The sequence below is a fragment of the Mirounga leonina genome, unplaced genomic scaffold (assembly GCF_011800145.1).
Source record: "Mirounga leonina isolate KUSES-001 unplaced genomic scaffold, KU_Mleo_1.0 Mir_173, whole genome shotgun sequence".
Lineage (NCBI taxonomy): Eukaryota > Metazoa > Chordata > Mammalia > Carnivora > Phocidae > Mirounga > Mirounga leonina.
Window position 1 is genome coordinate 59,549,551 of NW_023270447.1, and position 23,077 is coordinate 59,572,627.

Below are 23,077 nucleotides of genomic sequence, written 5' to 3' on the forward strand. Positions count from 1 at the left end.
GAGGGAGGAGGCCGGGGGTGGGGCGGAGGGAGGGGCCGGACAAGACTCACCATTCAGTCGGGTCTGCCGGTTGGCTCGCACTCGCAGGAAGGTCTGGGAGAAGATCCCGGCAGAAGCAAAAAAAAAAAAAAAAAAGAGAGAGAGAGAGAGAGCGCGTAAGGCGCGGCCTGGAGCCCTGGCCCCCGCCCCAGCACTGGACCCCGGTCCCGGCCTGCCCCGCCCCAAACAGCCCGTAAACAAACCTACTTCCTCCCTCCCGCCGGCCCCCCTGCTGCGCCGGCCGCTCCGGGCCCTCGGCATAGCCGCCGGGGGATGCTCTAACGGGACCCCGTGGCCGCCGCACGGTGCCGCCCCAACCCCGGTCTCCGGTACTCTGGGCCCTGCGGCCGCCCGGCCGGCGAGGGCGGCGATGCGGGCGGATTCCCCCCGGCTGCCCGGCGGCGGCGGCACCTCAGCTCCCACCGGCGGCGGCGGCCATGTTGGCCCTGATCACGTGATCCGCTGCCGTCGCGCGCCGGGGTGAAAGTTCACGATGGGGGGGCGGCCGGACCAGGACCAGGAAACAGCTGCTCGTACTCCGGTAGTAACCGGCTGGGGCCGCCCTGGGGTCCCTCCCACCGTCCGCAAAGCCAACCCGCCAGAGTTTTAGCGGCCGCCAGGTCCTCCCACTCCGCTCCACGGCCCCTGCCAGCGCGGGGCTCCTTCTGCCCGAGAGCCTCAGTCGGGCCTCCGGCCCGATCTCCGCCTCCCGCGCGGCTAGCGCTTCGCTGGGGAGGCGGTGTCTGGATTCCGGGTCGCCTCCGGGCGATCCCACCGAATGTCCCAAACTGTCCCTCCCCCAGCCCCTGGGCTTTCCGTAGTCCCGTTGCTAGAGGATTCCCAGTTCAGCGGTCTCTCGCACAGCCCCTGGAGGTTTCGCAGGCACCGCACGCCAACGCGGCCAACGCGGAAGTCGACATCCCCCAAACAGCCGCTGTCCTCCTGGGTGCTCGGCTACCACCATCCACTCAGTTGTGCCCGTACCGGAGACGTGAGAGGTGCCGTCGGCCCCACCCTCCTTCATGCCTCACACTCAGTCCAACTTTACATGCCAGAGTCCATCTTTAAAGGTCTCCTAAATGTTCTCATCTCCACCTCTGTGTATCTCCTACTCATCTTTCCAGGCCTAAGCAAAAATATCTTTTCCCCCCGTTACAGTACTTCCATCTCTATCTTCATTGTGGCTCATACAAATTTTTATGGTGGACTGACCACTCCAGGGGTGGGGCCACGTGTGGGTCATATGGGTGAACCCAGGGCCCTGCAGAGCGCTTGGCATAGCATATTTCTTCAATGGCTACACCTGCCTTGGATGTCACTGCTCTAGTTCATAATCTTGTGAGCTCTCAAAATTTGTCTCGCATCTGGCCTTCTGGTGTTCAGTTTCTCTCCCTGCGACCCATCCTTCAGACTACACACAATGTGATCTTTGTATTGAACAAAATTGACCCTGTCTCCCCTCCCCCACTTCTGTAACTCCTTCAAGGGTTCTCCACCTGGAAGATCTGCAGCATGGCATACAGGCCTTATGTGACCTGCTTTTTTCTTCAGACTTTTCTTCTACTACTTTTGCTCTCTCCCTTCGCCATCTTGACACTCTACCTTTGCTGGGCTAACTGTAGTTCTTTAGCACTCCATGCTCCGGACTCTGGACTAGATTATCCTCCATGCCTCCATATCTGCTGCTTGGTTAACAGTTGTTCACCCTTCAGGACTTTGGGAAGGCTCCACTTTTCCCCAAAGGTTGGGTTAGTTGCCTCCTCTGAGTTTTCACCATCCCTTGGCTTCCCTCTGATCTTGTATATTGTGATTGTTTACGTGTGTGTCCCTTCCGGGGGTGGGGTCATCTCTATCCAGTCACCCAGCACGGGGTCTAGCATGCAGGAGGTGTCAGTGGGAAGGGGAGAAGGATATTTATGAGGGAAGCCCCTGAGCCCAGTGCAGGGATGGGAAACAATCAAGGATTCAGGGCCAAATTCCAGTTCAAATTCTGACTCTGTTACTCGTAATTTATGTGTTCCAAAAAAAGTCACATCCCCTCTTTAGGCCTGTTTCCTTAGCAATAAATTGGGGGCAACGAATCCTAGTCTGCACAGTTGCTATGAGGGTAGAATGAGGTCATGGTTAAGGGAGTTAGGTAACCCAACAGGGGCTAAGTAAATGGGACTCCAAACCAGAAACCAGACCCCCCTCCCCCACTCTCCCGCTTTCAAGACTTAGTTAGATGATTAAAAAAAAAAAACCCAACATAATTGACCAACTAGTACATACCAGGCGTTGTGTAAAGATCAGGGGAGGGGATACCCAGCTAGTCTCTGGGGAACTTTCAGTGTCACCTCCTACCAGTTCCCCTTGTATTTTACATGCTAACAAAACTGAACTGCTAGCAGGTCCCCAAGTACATCATTCTGTGATACACCTCTATGCTCTTTGCACACAGGGTTGCCTTGAAATGGCAGACCTTCTTTGTCCACCAGAGTGAACTCCTACTTGTCCTCTGAAACCCTGTTCAGTTGTTACCTCCTCTGTGAAGCTTGCTCTGATTTGCCCCTCTTTACACTGTGCTGTCCCAGAAACTTATTTATAACTGTCACAGCACTTAAAACACTGGGCTATAATTATTTATTTGCAAATCTAACCCCCTGAAGGCAAGGACACTGGGCTGAGCATGTTTGAGTACAGGAAGGGTGTAAAGAAGGATGAGACAAGGTCCTTGCCTTGGAGGAACTCCCAGTCTAGTGAAACAGTCATGCTCATTGTGATAGGTTAAATATGGCCACAATTCTTTGCAGCTCCTTCTGTAAAGAGCTGCATTTCCTCATCCCTTGATTATGGGTTAGCTTTGTGACTTGTTTTGCCAAGTTGATGTGTGAATTCCAGAGTCTAGGCTTCAAGAGGCTTTGCAGTTTTGGCCTTCAGTCTCTTGGTGTGACACTGCCCTGAGGCTGCCAAGTAAGGAAGCTGATCTAACCTACTGGAGGATAAGAGGCCACATGGAAGAGAACCAAGGCATCCCGATCTCCCAGAATGTGAGGCTTTCCAGCCTAGTCAATCCTCCAGCTGAATGAGCTGCATAAATGAGGAAAGGCCCAGTCAACTGAAGAAAAACCATGAGAAACCATACATTGTATTACGCCACTAAGTTTTGAGATGGCTTGTTATGTCACTAAATAATGGAAACATAGCTAAACAGGTGATCGCAATATAGGATGATAAGGGCAATCATAGGGACATACAGGGGTCATGAGAAGAGAGAGCTAATCCAGAAAGGCTTCCTGGAGGAGATGGTATTTGGGCAGGATATTGAAGGATAAATAGAAATGTGATGGGGTGGGGTAAAATAGTCCCATTAGAAGAAATGGCATGTGTAAAAGTGTGCAGGCAAGAAAGGAATGGCACAGCCAAAGGAAGTGGTTGGCATTAATTACGTGGGGATAGCCTATAGGGTTCATGGAGGGCAGTATTAGGAATGGCAGCTGGAAATACTGGTTGAACCTAAATCAGAGAAGACCTCAGTGCCTATGCCCCATGGTAGTTCTTTTCCTAGTTGGGCAGGTACTGAGGCTGAATGCTGTGCCTGAAGTAGAGAGTGTGGCAGAATGCCCCCTAAAAGCAGGGCTCTGTCCATCCCTTTGGAGTGGAACTCTCTGGTACAGAGCCTTGTCTCCCTATCAGACCAGAATTCCCTGGGGTTGGGTCCTTTCTCCATTTACACTAGGGTTGTCTGGGTGAGAGCAATGTTCCCCAGGGGCTGGACTGGACTGCCTCTCTTGAACCAAGGTTTATGAGAGTGGGGATCCCTCCCCAGGGCTAGCACTTTGGACTATGCAGTTTGAGTCCCATATAGAAGCACAGGAGGTGCCAGTGAGGCTGGTCTCCACTCCCCCGCTCCCTTCTCTAAGCTCTGCACCCTGATGCCAGGCTGTGTCAATTGGGAGGAAAGGGGGCCCAAGGAGAACATCTCTTAATTCCAACAAAGGCTTCCTGTGTGCCAGCAGTGACCCAGGTCCTCTATCTGGGATTATAGGTCCCTGCTGCCTTATCTTTCCACATCCAGTCAGGGCTTCTGAGTCAGAGCTGTTTTCTCCTTTTACACTGGGGCTTCCTGAGAAGCCCTATGGCCATTCAGACAAATGTTTCTTGGAGCAGGGCCCTGTTTTCTTCCATCTGACTGGGGCTCCTAAGGGCAGGACTCTGTCTCTCCTCAGACAGAAGCTTCTGGGGGAATTCTTTCTCTTTCCTATCACAAAGGATATCCATATAGAGCTAGGATGTTACCCTCAGGCCCCCTCTTGCTGTGATTACTCCCTTCCTCTTTGCCCATGGCACTCACAGGTAATGTCTGCCTGTCTCTCTCTGGGTCTGATACCAAGGTTTGGCAGGACTGAATAGTTATTTGCTCAAGGGATCCTGGTTTTGAAGTCTTCAGGGGATTTGGGGCTATGTCTCTGGGTCCCTCATGAAATGAAACCACATAGGATACCTCTTGATGAACGAGAAGCTTCAAAAATGCTCAGAGCCCACCAGAACCCAGGTGACCTTGGCATCACTCCTTAAAACCCAACTGTAGAAGGCCCATTCCCTGACACCTGTGCCTTCTGGCTTCAGTTAGGGGCAGTGGACACAGAGGGAACCAGATACAGTTCAGGCTTCTCTTCTCCCCTCCCAGGGAGGGGGAGGAGTTAGCACCAGGCAGGCCCCTCTAAGCTTTCATCTACGGGAGCTTCCTTCTGACGCTCACCCACCCCCTCCTCACCTGGTATCTGTCTGAGTGGTGCAGGTCCTCAGTGGCGGAGGAGTGTGGTGACGCTGTTGGAGACTCTCCTTCTCTCTTGATGGAAGCAGACAACAGGAGGGACTGGAAGAAGAAAAGGGACATGTCGCCTCAGGCCAAATGAGACCTGCAGTCAGTCAGTCCCCTAGACTTCCCAGTGCAACGGAGCTTTGGGGAGAGGGGCAGAGAGGAAGGCAGAGGGATAGTCTCAACCACTCTTGAGAAGGCAGGCAGGTGTTGGGGTCCCGGGGGTATGGTGGTGGAAGAGGATGGTTTGATTCTAGGAACAGGTAGAGAACTTCAAGAGGGTCCAAACCTCCCAGATCCCAGGTAATCTCTGCCCCAGTGGGGCAGGGCTCCCTGCCCACTCCTAGTGGGCTGAGATGATATATGCTTTGTTCTCCCTTAGCAAGCAGAGACTCTGGGACCCCCCCTGAAGGGTTGGGGGTAAAGCCACATACCTGCTGCCCTGCCTGCCCCTAATACAGGCTGACGGCAGCCCTGCCATGGAGACAGTAAATTAAATAGTATGTATGAGTTTCCTGCATGCAGCTAGGGATGTACGCTGGGTCCATTTATCCCTGTGCTGCGGCAGTGACCCCAGCAAGAACCCCAGCAGAACTAACCCCCCCCCACGTCAATCCTGTGCAGCCTCTCCTACATACGCCTGCGGTTTAGATTAATAAACTGTCTGCTTTACATTGTGTGCGAGCGCCACAATTCTAAATACCACATGGCACGTTCAGCCGGCTCTTGCCAAGGCCTGTTCAGCTGCAAATGGGGGGCCTGGAGGCCTGAAAGCAATCCCTACTTCCTTCCCCCACCCTCTCCAGCCTGCACGGCTCGGAGCCGGAAGCATACAATTCCCTAGGAGGCCTCCCCAGCCTAGAAACCATGCCAAATCGCCAGTGACAGCCCAAAGAAAGCAATTTGGGAAAGATGGAGCAGCCATTTATCCTTCATCTCCGACCGAGCCTTAGGATGTGACCCGCATGCGGTGGCCAAGCTGCACATCCTCAGGCACGGGCCCTGGGAGGGGAGGGGCAGCTGCTGGCCTGGCAGGGCTCCCTGACTCAGCCTCTCCCCAAGAGCTGGCGGAGGAAAGAGCCTGGGAAGGGCCTGCAACTTGGAGCCCTTTCTTCACCCAGCCAGGCAGGCCCAGGGCAGATTAAGGTGGGCTTTCAGGCGATGTCCTTCTCCTTCTCTGGTCTCAGGGAGGATGCTGAGGAGGGGAAACAATGTGGGGGTCCCTGCCCCCCGCCACGAGAAAGCTCCCTCTTGTGTGCTTTCTCTCTCTCTCTCATTCTCTCTAGGTTAGAAGCCCTGAGAGGCCCCAGCATTACACCTGGGGCAAGCAGAATAAAAAAAGGTCACTGGCGCTTTTTAAACATGGACCAAAAAGCAGTAAAATGTGTTTTGAAAAAAAAATCCCGGCATTAAATCATGACTTTTTGCCTGGCTCTTCGCCTCATTAAAAGTGGCCTTTTGGAAGGTAAAATTATCATTGTAAGCGATAAGATCTTTAAGAAAATAATTCACGGCTTCTTCACCCTTTAATATGATAGCCGCCACCGGCTAATTTTTTTCTTAATGGCAATGAGGCCATCAATCTTGTCTAAGGCCCCCTCGCCCTCTCCTCCTCCTCCCTCCCTCCTTCTCCCTGTCCTCTCAGTCTCTGGCTTAAACCTTCTACCTCACGCCTCTTCCCACCCATGGCCCACTTCCCTACAGCCTCAGCCACAGGCTGGGGATAGACGCTGAAATGGTCAGCTTTGGGGGCGTGAGCATGAATCTGGAAGTGGGCGAGCCGGGGTCCTTGCCTCTGAGTCTGATTATCAACATGCCTGTGTCCGTGGTGGCAGGATCCACACATGTTTTAAGACCTCCTGTGTGAGTATTCTGACCTCAGTAGTGTGTGCATGTGCATATGTGTGGGGCCAGGTATGGACGTGGATTGCATCTGTGTTTATCCTTCGAGCACAGGCTTCACTGGGGTCCAATGCCTAGCCCTGACAGCCATGCTCAGGTGTCAGGTGTCAGGTGGCAATGGCTGGCCTACCTTCCTTAACCACAACCACTGAATGCTGCAGGCATCCGCGGGCGGGTGGCTCCCCACCTGCATGGTCCACAGCTGCGTGGCAACACCCACCTTTTCTCTTTAGAGCCGGAGGACTTTGCTTCCTTGGGCAGGGCCTACATCTGTCTCTGCCCCTTATTCTGTCCAACTTTCTGTGTTGAGTGATTTCCTGAATGAAGGTGCAAAATCCACTCCCACCCTTTCTGAGGCCTCCGGGGAAATTAGGTCAACCCTTGGAGGTAATATATTATCACTCTGGCTCCTTTTCTCCAAACTGCCCTCTCAGATGTCACCAGTGCCTTTAAGACTTCTTAATGCAATGGTTCCCTTCTCCAGACTTTCTCTCTTCAACTGCTGACCACCCCATACGTTTGGAACTTTTCTCCCCTTAGAGTCTGGGGTACCAGGCTTTCCTGGGCCCCTCCTAACTTGTGACCCCTCCTCCTCTACCCTTTTTCTGGTGCCTATACCTTATCTTGACCCCCCAGTGCAGGGGTCCCCAGATTCTCTAGTTGGCTTTCGCTCTAATTTCTCTGTGCACGCCTCCTGACTGATTTCATCCATTTCTGAAGCTTTAACATTCACTCCTCACTCCCTATAAAAAGGGCCAGGGTTTCCTGCCTTTACGAGTCATTTTGAGAACTCTTAAGAAAGGATGTTGCCTTACTGAGGGTGAGGAAGGGGACACTCAGTGAGTAGGGTCTAGTTCTCCTCCTCAGGTCCCCACTCTCTCAAAATCATCACCTTTGGGGAAGCAGTACCATCTGCCTCTGGGGCCACCTATGGGAGTTCTTGGTACAAATCATGTCATTGTGCTAAGGCCTCTCTGGCCCCTCCTTTGAACCAGCCACTTGCCCTTCATTTTTCCTTTCTCTGTCTGATGCTTTCAAACCTCTCTCCCATAGTATCTGTTTAGAGGGGGCAGATTGTCTCCCCAGATGAGCCCAACATCCTCCCTGGCTCCCTGCTGCCCAACATCCTCCCTAGCTCCCTGCTACCCTCAGGACAAAGTACACACACACACACACACACACACACCCCATGGCCTGGCTTTGAAGGCCAGTGCACTCTCTATCTTGACCTGCACTTCTGTATGTTTCTTTACCTGCTACAGCTCACCTTCCTCCTTTGAGTCTTAATGTCCGAGCCCCCCATGCCTCCAGGTCATTCTTAGCTTTGACCCCTGTCCTGACTAGAAGAGGAAGAAGTCAGATGAACATACTCTGGCTCATGCTCAGACTACACACACATACACACACACGCACGCACACACACTCAAGCACACAGGTTAGCCCTCCGCCTCAGGCTGACCATCAAACCCTGGAGACAGTTGGGCATCCAGGAAGAGCTCCTTTTCCTCGAGAGGAATCAGTTATGGGTAGGCCTAGGTTAGGATGGGTAGGAGGAAAACACACAATTGTCCACCTACCTTGGGGGTGCCTGGAGCCATGCCATCCTTCAGAAGGGAATTCTTGCTGCCAAGAAAGAAGAGAACAGGGTGACCATCCCACTTGCTGCCCAGGGCATGCAAGAGAAGAATAGCAAGAAGACCCCAAAAAGAGAAGGCATAGCCAGCTTAGCCCAGCCCCGTGCAGCCAAGCTCTACCAAGGCCATTCAACCCCAGCTGGCCCTGACTAGCTCAGCCTCCATCAGGGACCCGTGGCAAGAGCTGGGAGGGGGACATAGACACTAGGCCTGGTAGGCTGCCTCGTGAATCTGAGGAAAGAGGCTTTACCTGACTCCTGGTATCAGCCCTGAGGATTCTGCATATCCTGGATGCCCCCTTCCCTCCACCTCCTGTCCCCAGCCTGCTCTTAGCTCCTATGGGATTGGGGTGATGGAGCTGACATGGCTCTTGTCAATTCTCCCTCCAACACGCTGCAAACTGCGTTAGGCCAGGAATGATCTCCCCCTGATTCAATTTGTCAGCCCCAGGCCCTCCGGCATCGGGCGCGGCAGGCGGGCGGGAGCTGGGCCCTGAAATATGGTGGGCGGCTCGGAGCAGGCGGGGGCAGGGGCGGGAGGTGATGGATGGGCTGTGGGGGAGGCGAGGACTGTGTTTAATAACAAAATTGGTATGCAAGGCCACATCCCGCGCTAAGCATGAGTGATCCAGAGCCACAAAGTATTACAAATCCCTGCTAAACAGATGCTGACAATGGAACAAGACGTATCAAATCAGATCCACTTCAGAAACATTAATATCCCTGTTCCTGTCCCTCCCTCCCTGCTGCCCCCACTGTGCTCACCACATCTGTGCTCACACATTCATGCACGTGCACTCACACACACATACAAATACATGCACACAGAGGCGCTGGCTGATACATGCAGGAGGCAGACACAGCCCATTGACACAGGGTCCCTGCACAGACACGCACAAGCTCTGCAGGGACAGCACGCCCACAGAGCTGTCCGTAGGGCACGAAAGACACACAGACACACACCCAAGGCAGAATGCGTGGGGCACGCACGGACTCACGGGGCATGGACCCAGGGAACACCCACAGGGTCCGACGAAGACACACCCAGTATGTGAGCAAAGGCTTAGGTGGATTCAGATAAAGTCATCGTCGTCCCCCAGGGGACGTTTGGCAATGTCTGGAGACCTTTCTGATCATCACCAATGGGGGCCCGGAGTGTGCTAATGGCATCTAGTGGGTAGAGAATATTAACCATCCTACAGTGTATGGGACAGCCCCTCCCAACGAGGAATTATCTGGCCCCAAATGTTAATAGTGCTGAGGTTGAGAAACCCTGGCATAAAGGCAAATACACACACATACCCACTGTCCATAATTCTGTCAACAGTCACTCAGACCCATGTGGTCACACCCAGAGGCTCAAACATGTTGTAAATAAAGACCCATTCACAACAGTCCCCCAGACCTGGGTGAAGAGCTGCTCAGGCACCAGCATCCACGGAAATACATGCATGGATGCAGACACCCACATGCATGGACACGCCCCCACACAGGCAGACACACGTGGACACACACCCACACAGACACACGCATCACAGTGCAGAGGCCACCAGGTTCAGCAGCAGCATGAGCCTAAGGTCTGAGTGTAAACGCAGAGCTGTCTGCCTGTGTGATCACACGGTGTGGGCATCACAGACTGGGAAGGACAGCCAGACCAGGTTCCACTCGGTTCCATTTGGTTCCTGAACAGTCCCTGTATTCTTGCTCCCAGCCAGGCCCTGATCTAGGCAATGCGGATACAGAGAAGAAACTGAGCTGCTCTTGAGGAGCGACTAGTTGGGGACTTCATGACTTTGAGCCTTCCTTCACTCAATCAACAAGGACTGACATCCCATTGCACCTGTGTCTGGACAGGTACAGAAATGAGGCATCTACTGTGTACCAGGGTTCTCACTGGACCCCTGGCCTGAGGTCTGAGCTTTGTCTGAACAGGATCAGGTTGGGACTGAAAAGGAAAGAGTGAACAATGATTGTGCACCAACCACATGGGACGGGTCTGGCAGGTATGGGCCAGGTACTCTATATGTGTTCTCTCTTTAATCTTCACAAAAACTTTACAAAGTTCACTAACAGAGGTTAAATGACACCTCTATGTTCACACAGTCCATGTAGGGTTTAGGGATTTGAGTTCCTGTTGGACCGAGTCCGAAGTGCTGCTTTTCCATTGCTCACACTGCTTCCCTAAAGATACTCAGGGGTTAGGCTGGAGGACAGAGCTTGGAGTTCTTTTTCTCTACTTCGGGAACATCCCACTGACACTGGGCTTTAGTTTGCTCTGTTGATGAGTAGAAATGAGGACATCTAGGGTGAGAATGTCCAACTTCTCCCTTTGCCAATACTCTTCCCTCCCCCTTAAGTTGGACTGGTCCTGCCTTAGGCTCCTTCCCTCTCTCTGAGCAAGTGCCCTGCCCCCCCCACCTTTCTTCCAACAACCTGATTACCTCTGACTGTGCTTGGTCCCCCAGGGACAGGAGTCTGGTGAAAAGCCTGCCACCGAAAGGGGAGGTCAGAACCCCAGAGCTACAGGCCAGGCCGACTGGCTCCTGCCCAGCCCACCAACTCCTCTGCCTTCCGTCCTTCCCTGTTTCCACAGCCCGCCCCCAACGATTTCCTCCCTTCTCAGTCACTCGCTGCCTAGTGATCCATGGGTTTTAAATTATAACTGGGACCCAGGAAACGCGTTCCTAAGTACAATATTCATGGGCTGGGCTGACACTTTTAATTAAGGTGATTTACACTGAATTATCCTTGGAAATAAAGAAATGGTGTGCTGCCTGGGAATACCATCATCACCAGCGCCTTTGTAAGTTACACTTCGTTTTAATCTATTTGGGGAATTGTTTATCTAGTTCATTACCCAACCAAACACCGAGGCCGGCCTTAAATAAGGCTTAAGTGGGGGTGGGGGCACTGCCATCTCCATACCCCGCCTCTCTAGAGTCCCCTAGCCTCCCTGTGGCTCCTTTCAGGACTTTGAAAGCACTGACCAGAGAGCTGGCTTCCCATCCTAGAGGCCAGGTCTCAAAGTGGCTTTGGAAGCCTCCCAGGAAAGGTCCCCAGGCTCAGGCCTCACCAAGCCGCACCTCACTTGCACCTCTGTGCCATCTCTCCATGCCTAGGGCTCTTTCCTTTCTCTGGGTGGAAACTCCTGCCTGAGGGCCACAGAGAAGTCTGGGGGGTCACTCCCCACAACCCTCCAATCTTCAGCCCGCTGTATGTTTGCTGCCTGTCCGCACACAACCAGTCTCTACCCCATCACCATCCCAGAGACATCTTAGGCTTAGCATGCCCAGAGCCCTGTCCATTGTCTCCTCCTTTCCTCAGAAACTTCCTTCTCTGCCATCATCACCCTTCTGGTCACCCAGGTCAGAAGGCTCTTCCTAGCAAGTACCTTGTGAGTAATCACCTAAGTTCTCTTGCTTCTTCCTCCACCAGTTTCTCATCATTCCCTCTTCTCCGTTCCCACGGCCACTGCCATTGTCCCAGGTCAGTGGGTCAGCTCATCATCTGTCCCTTGGACCCTGCCCAACGTCATTTGTCTCTCTGCTTCGACCCCCAATTCATGCTCCACACTGGCCTCCAGAGCGATTCTCCACTTCTGCAATCTGGTCAAGGTTCTTGCGGCTCACCAATATTCTGACTCCCCCTCTGCATCTAGGACAACCCTCCAGGCCTGAAAGCCCCCTACAATCTGTCCTTAATCTAACTATGCCCTCCTTGTTCTAACTAGCTGAGTCCTGGGGTCTATTTGCACTCCTGTGCAGGACTGAGAAAGGGGAGGCCGGGCTGAAGGATGGTGTGGGGCCACAGCCTCTGATCTCAAGTGTCAAAGTACTTTGAAAAGTAGACGTGCTTTGCCAACAGGAGTTCTGAGTCTTCTTCCCGTAGGTGTCTGCGTGCCCATGTATCTGTGGGAATGAGTGTGTGTGTATGTGAGCATAGCTCGTGTGCTGGAATGTGGGCGTGGACGGTGCCTGTACGTTATGTACACGCGTTTGCCTGTGTCCGTAAAAAGCAGCCAGCCCTAGCTTGGGAGCCAGGAGGTCCCTGCTTCTCTGTGTGAGTCCTCAGGTGTGTCAAAGAGCAGCCTGCTGCGGGTGGGGGTGGGGGTGGGGGTGGGGGGAAGGTTGCTGCTCTGTGCTGTTGGGCAAAGGGAAGCAGAAGGCACAACACCAGGCCCATCCTGAAGAACTTCTCGGGGAGCAGCCATGTGGCAGGGACGGAGGGAGGCGTCCCAGGTGATGGAGAGGCACCCTGCAGCAGCGTCCACAGGCTCCGGAGCCCGCTAAGCTGTGGGAGGGGTGGGAGAGCAGAGGCAAAGGCAGAGTAAGAGCAGGAAGGGGAAAGTTGGAGGGAAGAGAAGGGAGGGGAGCAGGGAGCAGGGAGCAAGCAGTGGAAGGGAAAGGAGAGGACTGGAGAGCTGGGCAGGAAGGCTCTGGCCACATGCCATGGATGGAGGATGCCCTCCATGCCAGCATGCCCAGGCACACATAAGCTCTGCCCTCCTGCAGGACTCAGTTTCCCCATCTGTGAAATGGCTGGGCAAAGGTCCCATTCAGCTCAGGGAGCCCGTGGGAGGAAGGGGGGGTGGGGTGGGGGGGTTGGGGGGGTAGGAGTCTCAGGAGCCCAGGTGCCACATCTTTTCCCCCACTTCTTCAGCTCTCCTCCTGCCTCCCAGACAGCGGGCAGGGGCGGGGCAAGGGCAGCCAAAGCTGGGGCCCTCCCCGCGCGCTACCCGGGCTCTGCGGCGCCCTCAGCCCGGAGGGAGCTGACACGCTCCTTGGGAATTTATCACGCACCCAATTACAATGTTAATTGGCAAGTTCCTGAAATCAATTAATTCGCAAATTTTTTCCAATTAAAAATCCAGATAAATCACGAGGGCGGCGGCGGCCGGTCCAGCCCGCAGTCCGGTGGGCGCAGCGGCCGCAGGGAGGGGAGGGCGGGGGAGGGGAGGGGAGGGGAGGGGGCGGCGGGCGCGGCTGCCCTTGAACGCCTTTGCCGGCCGGTCGGACTGTCAGCGCGCCGGGCGCGGCGGGGCCGAGACAGATAAAACCATCGACCCGTCGCCGCCAGCGCTTCGGCTTTATCGATCCGACGGGAATTTCACTTGCTGTGCAGATCCCGCTGTCCGGCTGTCAGACACCGGGTGGGGGGTGGCGTGCCAAGGGTTAGGGGGTGCTGGGGTGGGCCTGGACGTGAGGGGCACAGAAGTGGGGGACGCAAGACACAGCCGTGAGGGGCGGAGCAGATGTGGGAGCTCTGGGGGGGGGGGAACGGACACGCGGGTAAGGGTGTGACGAAATATGGGGGGGGACTGGTGCAGGATCACGGCTGGGGGGCACCTCTGTGGGTAGATGTGGACTCCCTGGGCTGTGCAGGGGTGGGGCCGCAGGAACTAGGCTATAGTGTGGCCCCCACTGAGGAGGCAGAAAGAGAGCTTGGGCCCCCATTTTCCAGATCCTTAGGGGTCCACAGCTTTTATGGGGCGCTGCAGGTCCCTCCACACACCTCTGCCTCTATTCTCTGTTCTTATTGAGGGGAAGTCCTCCATTGGAAGCAAATTGCCCAGAAACCCTCCCAGACAGCCAAGGTGTGGAAAGATTGCGGAAAGATATTTCTTTCCCGCTGTGCCCCTTTTAGGCTAGTCCCAGGTGTGTGTGTGTGGGGGGGGGGCAGGGGTGTGTGTGTATGCCGGGAACGGTTAAGAGCATGGCACTACAGTCAGATTGCTTGGATTTGAATCTTATCTTTACCACTTTATGGGCTGTGCAACCTTAGAGAAGCCACTTAGCCCCTCTGTTCCTCAGTTTCCCCATCTGTAAAATGGAGTTAATAATTTTTTATTACCTACCCTAGAGGGTTGTTGTGAAGATTAAATACATTAATGCAACGTAGAGTACTTGGCATATAGCGAGTGTGCAAACAGGATTATTATTTTATCATTTGTATAGTCTTCTGTGCTAGTTTTAAGTATTCTCACAAATTCTTTGATATTCCTCCTGTCAAGAAGTAGAGCTTACAGAGTTTAATTCTCTCTTGAGTGGGGGCTGGCCTTGGTGACTTGCTTCTAATGAAGAGAATAAAATACACTGGAAGCAATCTTGTATGACTTCTGAGACTAGATCATATAAGGCATTGTGGCTTCCTCCTGAGTCTCTCTCTGGGATCACTTCCTCTGTGGGAAGTCAGCAGCCATGTCAGAGGGAAACTCAAGCTGTCCTACGGAGAGACCCACGTGTGGAGGAACCATCTTGGGAATGGCTCCCGAAGTCACTGGCAGACTTTCGGATGACTGCAGTCTTGGCTGACATCCTAACTGCAGCCTCATGAGAGACCGAGCCAGAAGCTACAACTACCCACAACTACCCAACTGAGCTGTTCCTGAACTGATGGTCCATAGACACTGTGGGTAATAAATGTTTGTTGTTTCAAGCCGATAGGTTTGAGGGTAATTGCAGCACAGCAACAGATAACTAATACTTCCTTCAAAATTCAGCTCAGGCCGCCCCTCCCATAGGAGGTCTGCTCTGCTCTGAGCTGGGGTTGGCGCTTTCTCCATGCCCCACAGTTCTTCCCATCGAGCAGCCTCTACCCCTCACGGTTTCTATGGCCCCGCTCCCCTTACTCTCAAGCAGTGAGCTTCTGGGGGTGGGACCCGTTCGGGTTTACCTCTGGGTCTCCTGCACCCTGCAAGGGGGATTACGTGAGACGGTAGAAGGAAGATCAGTCAAGTTTGATGACTTGGACTGAACAAGGGGTGGGGTGGGGTTGGGAATGGTGGGGAAGGCTGTTCCCTGGCAGACGTATCTTCCAGAGAGGGCTGCAACCCACCATGTCTCCTATCCCATGTGCTCTCCTATAATATGACCGTGCCACTCTCCCATCAAAAGGTGGGGTGTATGTTTGCTCCCCTTCAGTCTGGCTGGGCTGATACTGCCTTGACCAATAGAGACCAGCAGAAGTGGCATGAAATGACTTTCGAGGCTAGGTTGTAAAAGGTGATGCAGCTTCCATCTCGTTGGCTGGAACATTTGCTTGAGCGCCCTAAGCTGCCACATAGAAAATCCAACTGCCCGGAGGCTGCCAGGCTATGAGCAAGCCCAGGCCACATGGAAGCCAAGTGTAGGTGCTTTGGTCACAGCCCCAGCTGAGGTCCCAGCTGACAGCCGGAATCAATCACCAGACATGTGAGTGAAGGGGGCTCTAGATGATCCCAGCTCCCAGCCATTGAGTCTTCCCAGCTGGGGCCCCAGACATCCTGGAGCAGACACAAGCCATCCCCTCTGTGCTCTGTCTGAATTCCTGAACCCACAGATTCCATGAGTACAATGAAATGGTTGCTTTAAATTGCTAAGATTTGGGGTAATTTGTCACACCCTGGCTCTGTCCCTTTGATAACCTGGCTCCTCTATTAGGCCCTCAACGAGGCTCCATCTGGTCCTTCAGGCAGGGAGAAGGGAGGTAGGGTGGAGCACGGGGGGACCTGCCCAAGACCCTTCTTGATTGTCACCTTTCAGACCTTGAGATTCATAGAGAAGGTAGTGCTTACTCCCCTGGATGGCGGCACAAGGCCATACTGCTGGGCAGCCTGCCAGGCCCAGTCCCTGCTTCTGCTACCCTACCTGGAGGCTTAGCATGGCAGTGCAAGGCCCGTGGCTGTGGCTCATCCCTTTCCAGCTCCTCTTGTGCCCTTTTGAGGCTGAGGACTGAAGAGGGGTCACCCTCTTCCCATCTCCGAAAATACAGCAAGAAGGGAAAGGCATCACCATTTTGCTGGAGGATCCGAGGACTGAAGGCAGAGTAGAGGAGAGTAACAGGAGGGCTTTGCCTTCTACCTAGAGGCCGGGGACTGGGCCAGGCGGCTCTTCCGGGACCTGGCGTTTAGAACTGTGAGTGGAACCGTCTGGCAGGCAGGCTCCCCCGGTTGGTGGCTTACCTGGCAGGCAGCTGGGCCAGCTGTTCAAGTTCTTGTTCCATATGCTCCTGCAACTCACTGGGCCTTAGCAGGACCTGGCAGATGGGGCAAATAGGGGCCTGGCTGTCAAACAAAGCTGCTGCCTTTTTCTTACCTGGGGAGGGAAGAAGAAGAGACAGACAGATAAGCTGGGCTAGTCTGTGGACGGAAACCCAGTGTCCCAATCCTCCAGTCCGAGCCTGCTGCCTCCCAGGGCTTCCTGGCCTAGAGGAGGGTGGAGCCTGAGGGTCTCAGAGACCAGGACCATTCACCCTTCTTTGTGGCTCTGGGCCATGAATGACACCTCCTTAGCCGGCTGCCCCTCTGGAAAATCTTTTGGGACACAATCAATGCTCTGTGCAATCAAAGCTGGATCACTTCGTTTCATACTGGTTAGTGAAGGTCTTGGGCCATCACCCAGAATATCCAGTGCCCCCTCTGTCTCTCCTTTCCTTTCTGCTTTCATATTCCCCAAATCTGGAGAAGGAAGAAAAGAGGGAGAAAGAAGATTCATTCCTGCATTCATTCAACAAACATTGTCTGGGGTCTACTCTGAACCAGCCCCGGTGCAGAGCAGTGGGGCCCCAGAATATAATCAGATCTAGTCCCTGCCCTTGAGGCCCTCACAGTCAAGGGGGAACGACCAGAAAGGACCCATGTGACTTCTCGGGTAGTGTTCTCTCCTGGTTCCTCACCTTCCCAGGATTCTGCCCATAGCCTCTCCTCTCCCTGTTCTGCATGCTGGATGCTCTTCTTCCTTCTTACGGCCCTAACTCCCATCTGTGCCCTGTAGATTCCAGAATCTGTGTCTCTGCCCCCAGATCCCTCCCTGGTTCTCTCAGCCTCTGTATCCAAGTGCCTAACGGACAGCGATGCCTGGATGTCCCCTAAGAATCCCCCAAGAAAACAAGTCCTTCAGCTTCTTCACCCCTTGCAAAACTGCTCCTCTTCAGCAGTGCCCATCTTAGTTAATGACACTGACACCTTAGTCACCCAAGCCGGGAAAATTCGCCTCCCCTGAGGCCCCTTCCCTTGCCTTACTGTCCCTCCCACATTCATTTAACCACCAGGTCCTGTCCATTCTGCTTCTTCAGTATTCCTGGAATCTATATTCTCCCTGTTTGGATCTCACTATCTCTCACATGGATAACCTCATTGGCCTCTTGTGAGCCTAACAGATTCTGGGTTTCCCCCTCCCAAATACCCTTCAAATTGTATGGGAATACAAGTGGGTATTGGGCTGGCTTATGCTGGCTTGGGGGGCCAGCTGGGAGCCTGCACTCTGTCCCCACTGTGTCCCAGCTCTGTCACTGTCTCTGTCGCTGATGGTGACCAGAGCACACTATTCTAGGAAGGAGGCTGAAGGTTGCCTAGTGCATGCCTCTTGGGGAGCCTAAACCCTCTCCCTTGTCACTGATGCCACCCAGTGCTCCTCTGCCCTCTGCTTAAGGCATGGGGTTGAGGAGGCCTATTCATCCAGAAACATCCTTGCCTATCTATGTAAACGTCGACTGTAGAAAGACTTCTTTAGCTTCAGCCAAGATCTTTCTCCCTGCTTCTTCTTCCCACTGTTGCCCAGAGAGGGTCAAAATTAGCTTTCAGAGAGATAAAGGCCATGCCAGTAATGATGGTGGTTGAGCTGGGTTGCCAGATTAAATATAAGATGCTCAGGGGCGCCTGGGTGGCTCAGTCGTTAAGCATCTGCCTTCGGCTCAGGTCACGATCCCAGGGTCCTGGGATCGAGCCCCGAGTCGGGCTCCCTGCTCTGCGGGAAGCCTGCTTCTCCCTCTCCCACTCTCCCTACTTGTGTTCCCTCTCTTGCTGTGTCTCTCTCTGTCAAATAAATAAATAAAATCTTTTAAAAATATATGAGATGCTCAATTATATTTGAATTTCAGTAAACAATGAATACTTTTTCAGTATAAGTATGTCTCAAATATTGCATGGCATATACTTATGCTAAAAGTTACTCATTGTTCTTCCAAAAATCAAATTTACCTGGAGGTCATATATTTTTATTTGCTAACTCTAGCAACCCCATGCCTGAAGGAGCTCCCAGTTCAGCTGAGCACAGGAACACACCTCCCTTTGACACAAGGTTGAGGATGGTCACAGCTCTCCTGGATGTCCAGACTGAGTCATCTGAGAGCTCAAAGGAGGGAGTAGTTCATTCTGGGTGTGTGTTTTGAGGAGTGCAAAAAGAGAAGTCTTAACCAAAGAAATGGAATTTAAGTTGCACCTTAGAAGTGTTCCAGGCAGAGAACTGGGAGCAAAACAATGAGTTGTGACTTTCTTTATAGACAATTGAAAACAGACCTGACATTGACTAGATGTGCAGTAATGAAGCAAAGGAGAGGAAAAGAGGAAGGGAAAGGCTGTAGGAAGAAGAGCAGATCATCCTAGAAGCCAGATGATCTTTGCAGAGCTGGGAGGTCCACTGTGGAGGCTTGGTGTGGGCCAGGGTAAGCTAGGTGTGGCTCTAGTCTGTGTGGCTAGGTCTCTGAGCAGGGGAAGGGGCCCTACTGATCATGTGCCTTGCTGGCTATGCCTCAGATGCTCAGAGGACAGCTGGAAGGCAGTTCTGAGTAAAAGAAGCAGATGTGGCCTGGTCTGGAGGATGGGAGATAAGGATTCTAGTCTCAGCTCTGCCTTGAACTTCATTCTGCCTGAGAATCTTAGAGGTGAGTGAGACCCTAGAAATTCTGCAGGCCAATACCTTTGTTTTACAGGTGGGGAAACTGAGTCTCTGAACTGGATAGTGGTCCCTGTACTCAGCTCATGATCTCAATGCTTCATTTATTTATTCACTCAGCAAACATTAATTAGACAATTATTTTACTTCAGGCATTATTCTAGGAGAAACTGGAGTTCAGAGATAAATAAAACACATTCTTGGCCTGAAGGAGATCACAAAGTAAGAGGAAAGCCAAAGAAGGGTCAGTGGGTCCAGTCACTGCTGCCCTGGCCAGGGCTGCGGGAGGTGGGAACGGGAGCTCCAGGGTGGAGGCTGGAAGGACCAGAGGGTGGTTGGTAGGGTCCAGGGGGAGGCAGTGCCTGATGGAAGCATGAGGGGTGAATAAGGGAGAATTGATAAGGCTGTTAAAATGGATCATTGAGGCAGGGCCTGGGGCATAACTGGGGAAATGGTAAGGGAGGAGACCTGACAAAGCAGAGGATCCAGGGCATGGAGCTGAGGTGGAAAAATCAGGGTTTCTGCCCCCTTTAGCCTGGGCCACCAACTCTGGCTCTTAGGGATTCCTAGAGCCCAGAGTCTTCCCTCCAAGGCTGGGACCAGGACTCAGCATTCCCATTTACTTGTTCTCAGTTCATCTGCTTTGCTGCCACAGAGATCTACTTTTCTGAGCTTGGCCTCAGTTTCCCCATCAGGACAGTGGGCCCTCTTCCTGGCTTCAGCTTTGGGAATAGCACTGACAGGGATCAGCAGAGGGACCCTGAAGCTCATGCCCTCCATCCCACCCCCATTTTCTCAGGGGTTAGAGTGGCAGGTGTCAGCCTGGCCATGGGCCCCCTGCTTCCCCTCCCCCGCTGTGTTCCCTATAATTTTATATTGAGACCTGTGGTCATGACGTGGGTTTTACTGCACTAACGACATGGCCTGCCCAGGTTTAATGACAAAATCCATACTCTGGCCCTGGGCCTGCTCCTCGTTTGCATAATTCCCAGAATACAGCTCCCTGAAGCTTTTGACCTGGGCCATTACAGTGGCCATAAAACGGGCCATAAAACCACTGGGAATGGCCAAGAGGAGGGGGCTGTGGTCTTGCGGGGGTGGGAACGAAGTCCTCAACCCCCTACTCTTCCAAGGCCTGAAAGTGGGCATCCTGGCCCTTCTCTTCCACAGTTCCCAGAATCTGAGAGTCCTCAGGCTGGAGAGACCTCTGGAAATCCCTAGTTCAGCTGCCCATCTGATGTAGGAATCCCTGGAATCCCTTCTGCAACGCCAATGTGCCAGCATCACAGGTAGGCAGACTGAGCCCTCCAGAGGCAGGCTGTCAGAAAGCATCTTCTCCTTGAGCATCCCTCACTCCTGCCCCTGCCCCCCCCACCCCCCCAAGCTGGCCAGGCCCTTTGCCACAGGTGGGTGTAGGTCATGCGGGCCTAGGTTGAATCTTGTCTCTCTTCAGGAGGCCTAGCTCCATAGGGAGGTCAGGAGGCAGGCTGAGCAGCGTAGTGGGGAGACGTGGGAAGCATGAGGGGCTGGGGACAGGGACTGGGACGGGCTGTCAGTGCTAAAGATGATGAATGGGGGAGGTGAGGTGGGAGGCCCAGTGTTATCGGCGGCGGATGGCGGTGCGGGCGCTCGCCGCTCCTGTTAATCCCCGGGCGCTGCCTCAGCCCTTGCACTGATAACGAGGAAATGGGACTGACAACAATTTTTAGCTGAGAGATTCTTCACCAAAATGCCAGGCGGCCCGAGGTCTGACAGCACCTGATTGAGTGTGTGAGTGTGTGGGGGGAACGCCGGCGGCCCCCTCCCTTCCCATGCAAAGATGGATCGCTCATTCCGCCTCCCGTCCACATTCATTACGGCGCCTCCCCCCCCGCCCCGCCCCCACTGCGCCTGCCACCTCCACTTTCCCGCCCGCCGCAGGGAGCCCCCGGAGCCGGAGGGGAGCGGGGAGCAGAGGGGCTCGACCCCGTCCTCAGCCTTCCGTGCACGGCACCTCAAGCTCCAAGAGCCAGAGGCGACGACAGGGTCAAGCTCCCTAGCTGTGTGACCTCCATGAGGTCCCCTTCGCGTTCGGAGCTGCTTAGAATACCTGCCCACCCAAATCGGTGAGGTTCCACCCGGAAGTGACTGGCCGCAGGCTGTGAAGACGGATAGGCACGCCGAGGAGAGCGGAGCGCTCAAGCCAGGTAGCCTTCTCCTCGCCGGGGCCAGGCTCCCACCGGTCGGGTCCTGAGGTCTTGGAACTGGGCCTCAGGCACCTGGGGTCCCAGATCAGCCCTCTGCTGCCCCCCTCTGTTGGGAAGTGCTGACCATTGGGAGCAGGCAACTCCAGGGCCCGCAGAGCGGCTCCTTCTCTGCCATCTTCCATAGTGAAGCCTGGTGCTGAACTGGGACCTGGAGGCTGGGGGCTCATTCACAGGGAAAGCCTTCCCTTCCGAGATCACTAACCCACATCCGACCCTGCAGCGCCCCGCCCAGCGAGTGCTTCTCTGGCTTGGCCTGTTTGGTGGTGTCCTAGTTCTGTTGCCCGTGGGTTCCATTCTTGCCTCTGTTTGTTCAAGCAGCAAGTCCCATCTTCATGATATTTTCTCTGCAGACCACAAAAGGCAGGGCTTGACTGCCCGGTGTCTGATTTAAGAAGGGGGAGGGTTAAAATGAGAGTGAGGGTACCGCTAATGACACATGGCAATGGAAGCTGGGTCTTTGAAGAGGATGTATGTGTGTCCATGTGTGTGTTTGTGTATACACACACGTGTGCCCCACCCTTCCCTTCACCGAACCCCCGGTAGAAGGGCTTCCATTTCCTGGTGACCAGGACACAGAGGAGCCTTCAAGCAGAATTCAACAGAGTTGTCTCTTACCAGCTGTGAGACCTTGGGCAAATCACTTAACACTGCTGAGCTTTAGTTTTTCCTTGTGTGAAGCAGGTATAATAATATCCAGCTCCCAGGACTTTTGTGAGGATTCAGTTAAACTAGGGCTCTGTACAAAGTGATGAGTCATTATCATCTCCAGTAGGCTGCTGGCACAGTTTCTTGTTTGTACCTGTATCTGTCCCCTTCTGACACCCGCCTGGCCTTGCCCTGCATCTGGCCTTCTTCCCTGCTATGGTCAAGATTGTATATGATTCTGGGCGCCTGGGTGGCTCAGTTGGTTAAGCGACTGCCTTCAGCTCAGGTCATGATCCCAGGGTCCTGGGATCGAGTCCCACATCGGGCTCCCTGCTCTGCGGGAAGCCTGCTTCTCCCTCTCCCTCTCCCCCTGCTTGTGTTCCCTCTCTCGCTGTGTCTCTCTCTGTCAAATAAATAAAATCTTAAAAAAAAAAGAAGATTGTATATGATTCTGTAGGTACCCTGGCCCTTCTGGCCTCCACGGAGGTCCTTCTTCCTTCCCATCTATCTCTTGATTGGTTTGTATGTCAGTATATCCATCTGTCCATCCATCTAACCATTTATCCATTATCTGTGTATTAATAATAGCTATTTATTGGTTGTTATTATACGTTAGGCTGTAGGCTTAATGTTATGCATATTTTATCCCATTCATCTTTACGACAGTCCTGTGATGTAGATATTATTATTGTAATCACAATGATGAGGAAAATGGGGTTTGGAACAATGAAGCGACAGAGCTAGAAGGTTCAGAGCAGGATTTAAATTCAGGTCTGTCTGACGCCAAAGCTAGTGCTCTTAACCACTGCATAATACCCAGCTACTTACCTACCTATCCACTCAGCTAGGCAATAATTCAATAGTATTCAACCACTGTCAACTGGATACTGACAACGGGCTTGTTATTGTACGACGCCATGCAATAATGAACAGGACAGGTACACTCTCTGCCCTCAAGGAGCTTGGGAACTGACTGCAGATAGGGACAATAACAAATGTCCCCAGAGTGGTTTTATTTTTTTTAATTTAATTTAATTTAATTTTTTTAATCTTTTTTTTTTTTAAAGATTTTATTTATTTATTTGAGAGAGAGAATGAGAGACAGAGAGCACGAGAGGGAAGAGGGCACGAGAGGGAAGAGGGCACGAGAGGGAAGAGGGCA

General features: G+C 53.3%; 1 protein-coding gene across 3 annotated transcripts in view; it reads right to left on the minus strand.

Moving 5' to 3' along the window:
- RNF220 (ring finger protein 220) overlaps window positions 1–23,077 on the minus strand; it is a 224,861-nt gene that overhangs the window by 18,920 nt on the left and 182,864 nt on the right. For 2 of the 3 annotated variants that reach the window (XM_035018752.1, XM_035018753.1), the window contains 4 exons: window positions 16,315–16,447; window positions 8,320–8,365; window positions 4,796–4,897; window positions 51–93 (listed from right to left, as the gene is read on the minus strand). In XM_035018752.1, the coding sequence (XP_034874643.1) occupies window positions 51–93; window positions 4,796–4,897; window positions 8,320–8,365; window positions 16,315–16,447 (324 nt within the window). Of the gene's footprint in view, window positions 1–50; window positions 94–246; window positions 471–4,795; window positions 4,898–8,319; window positions 8,366–16,314; window positions 16,448–23,077 lie in introns of those variants that run through there. The other variant, XM_035018754.1, reaches the window with a different exon arrangement.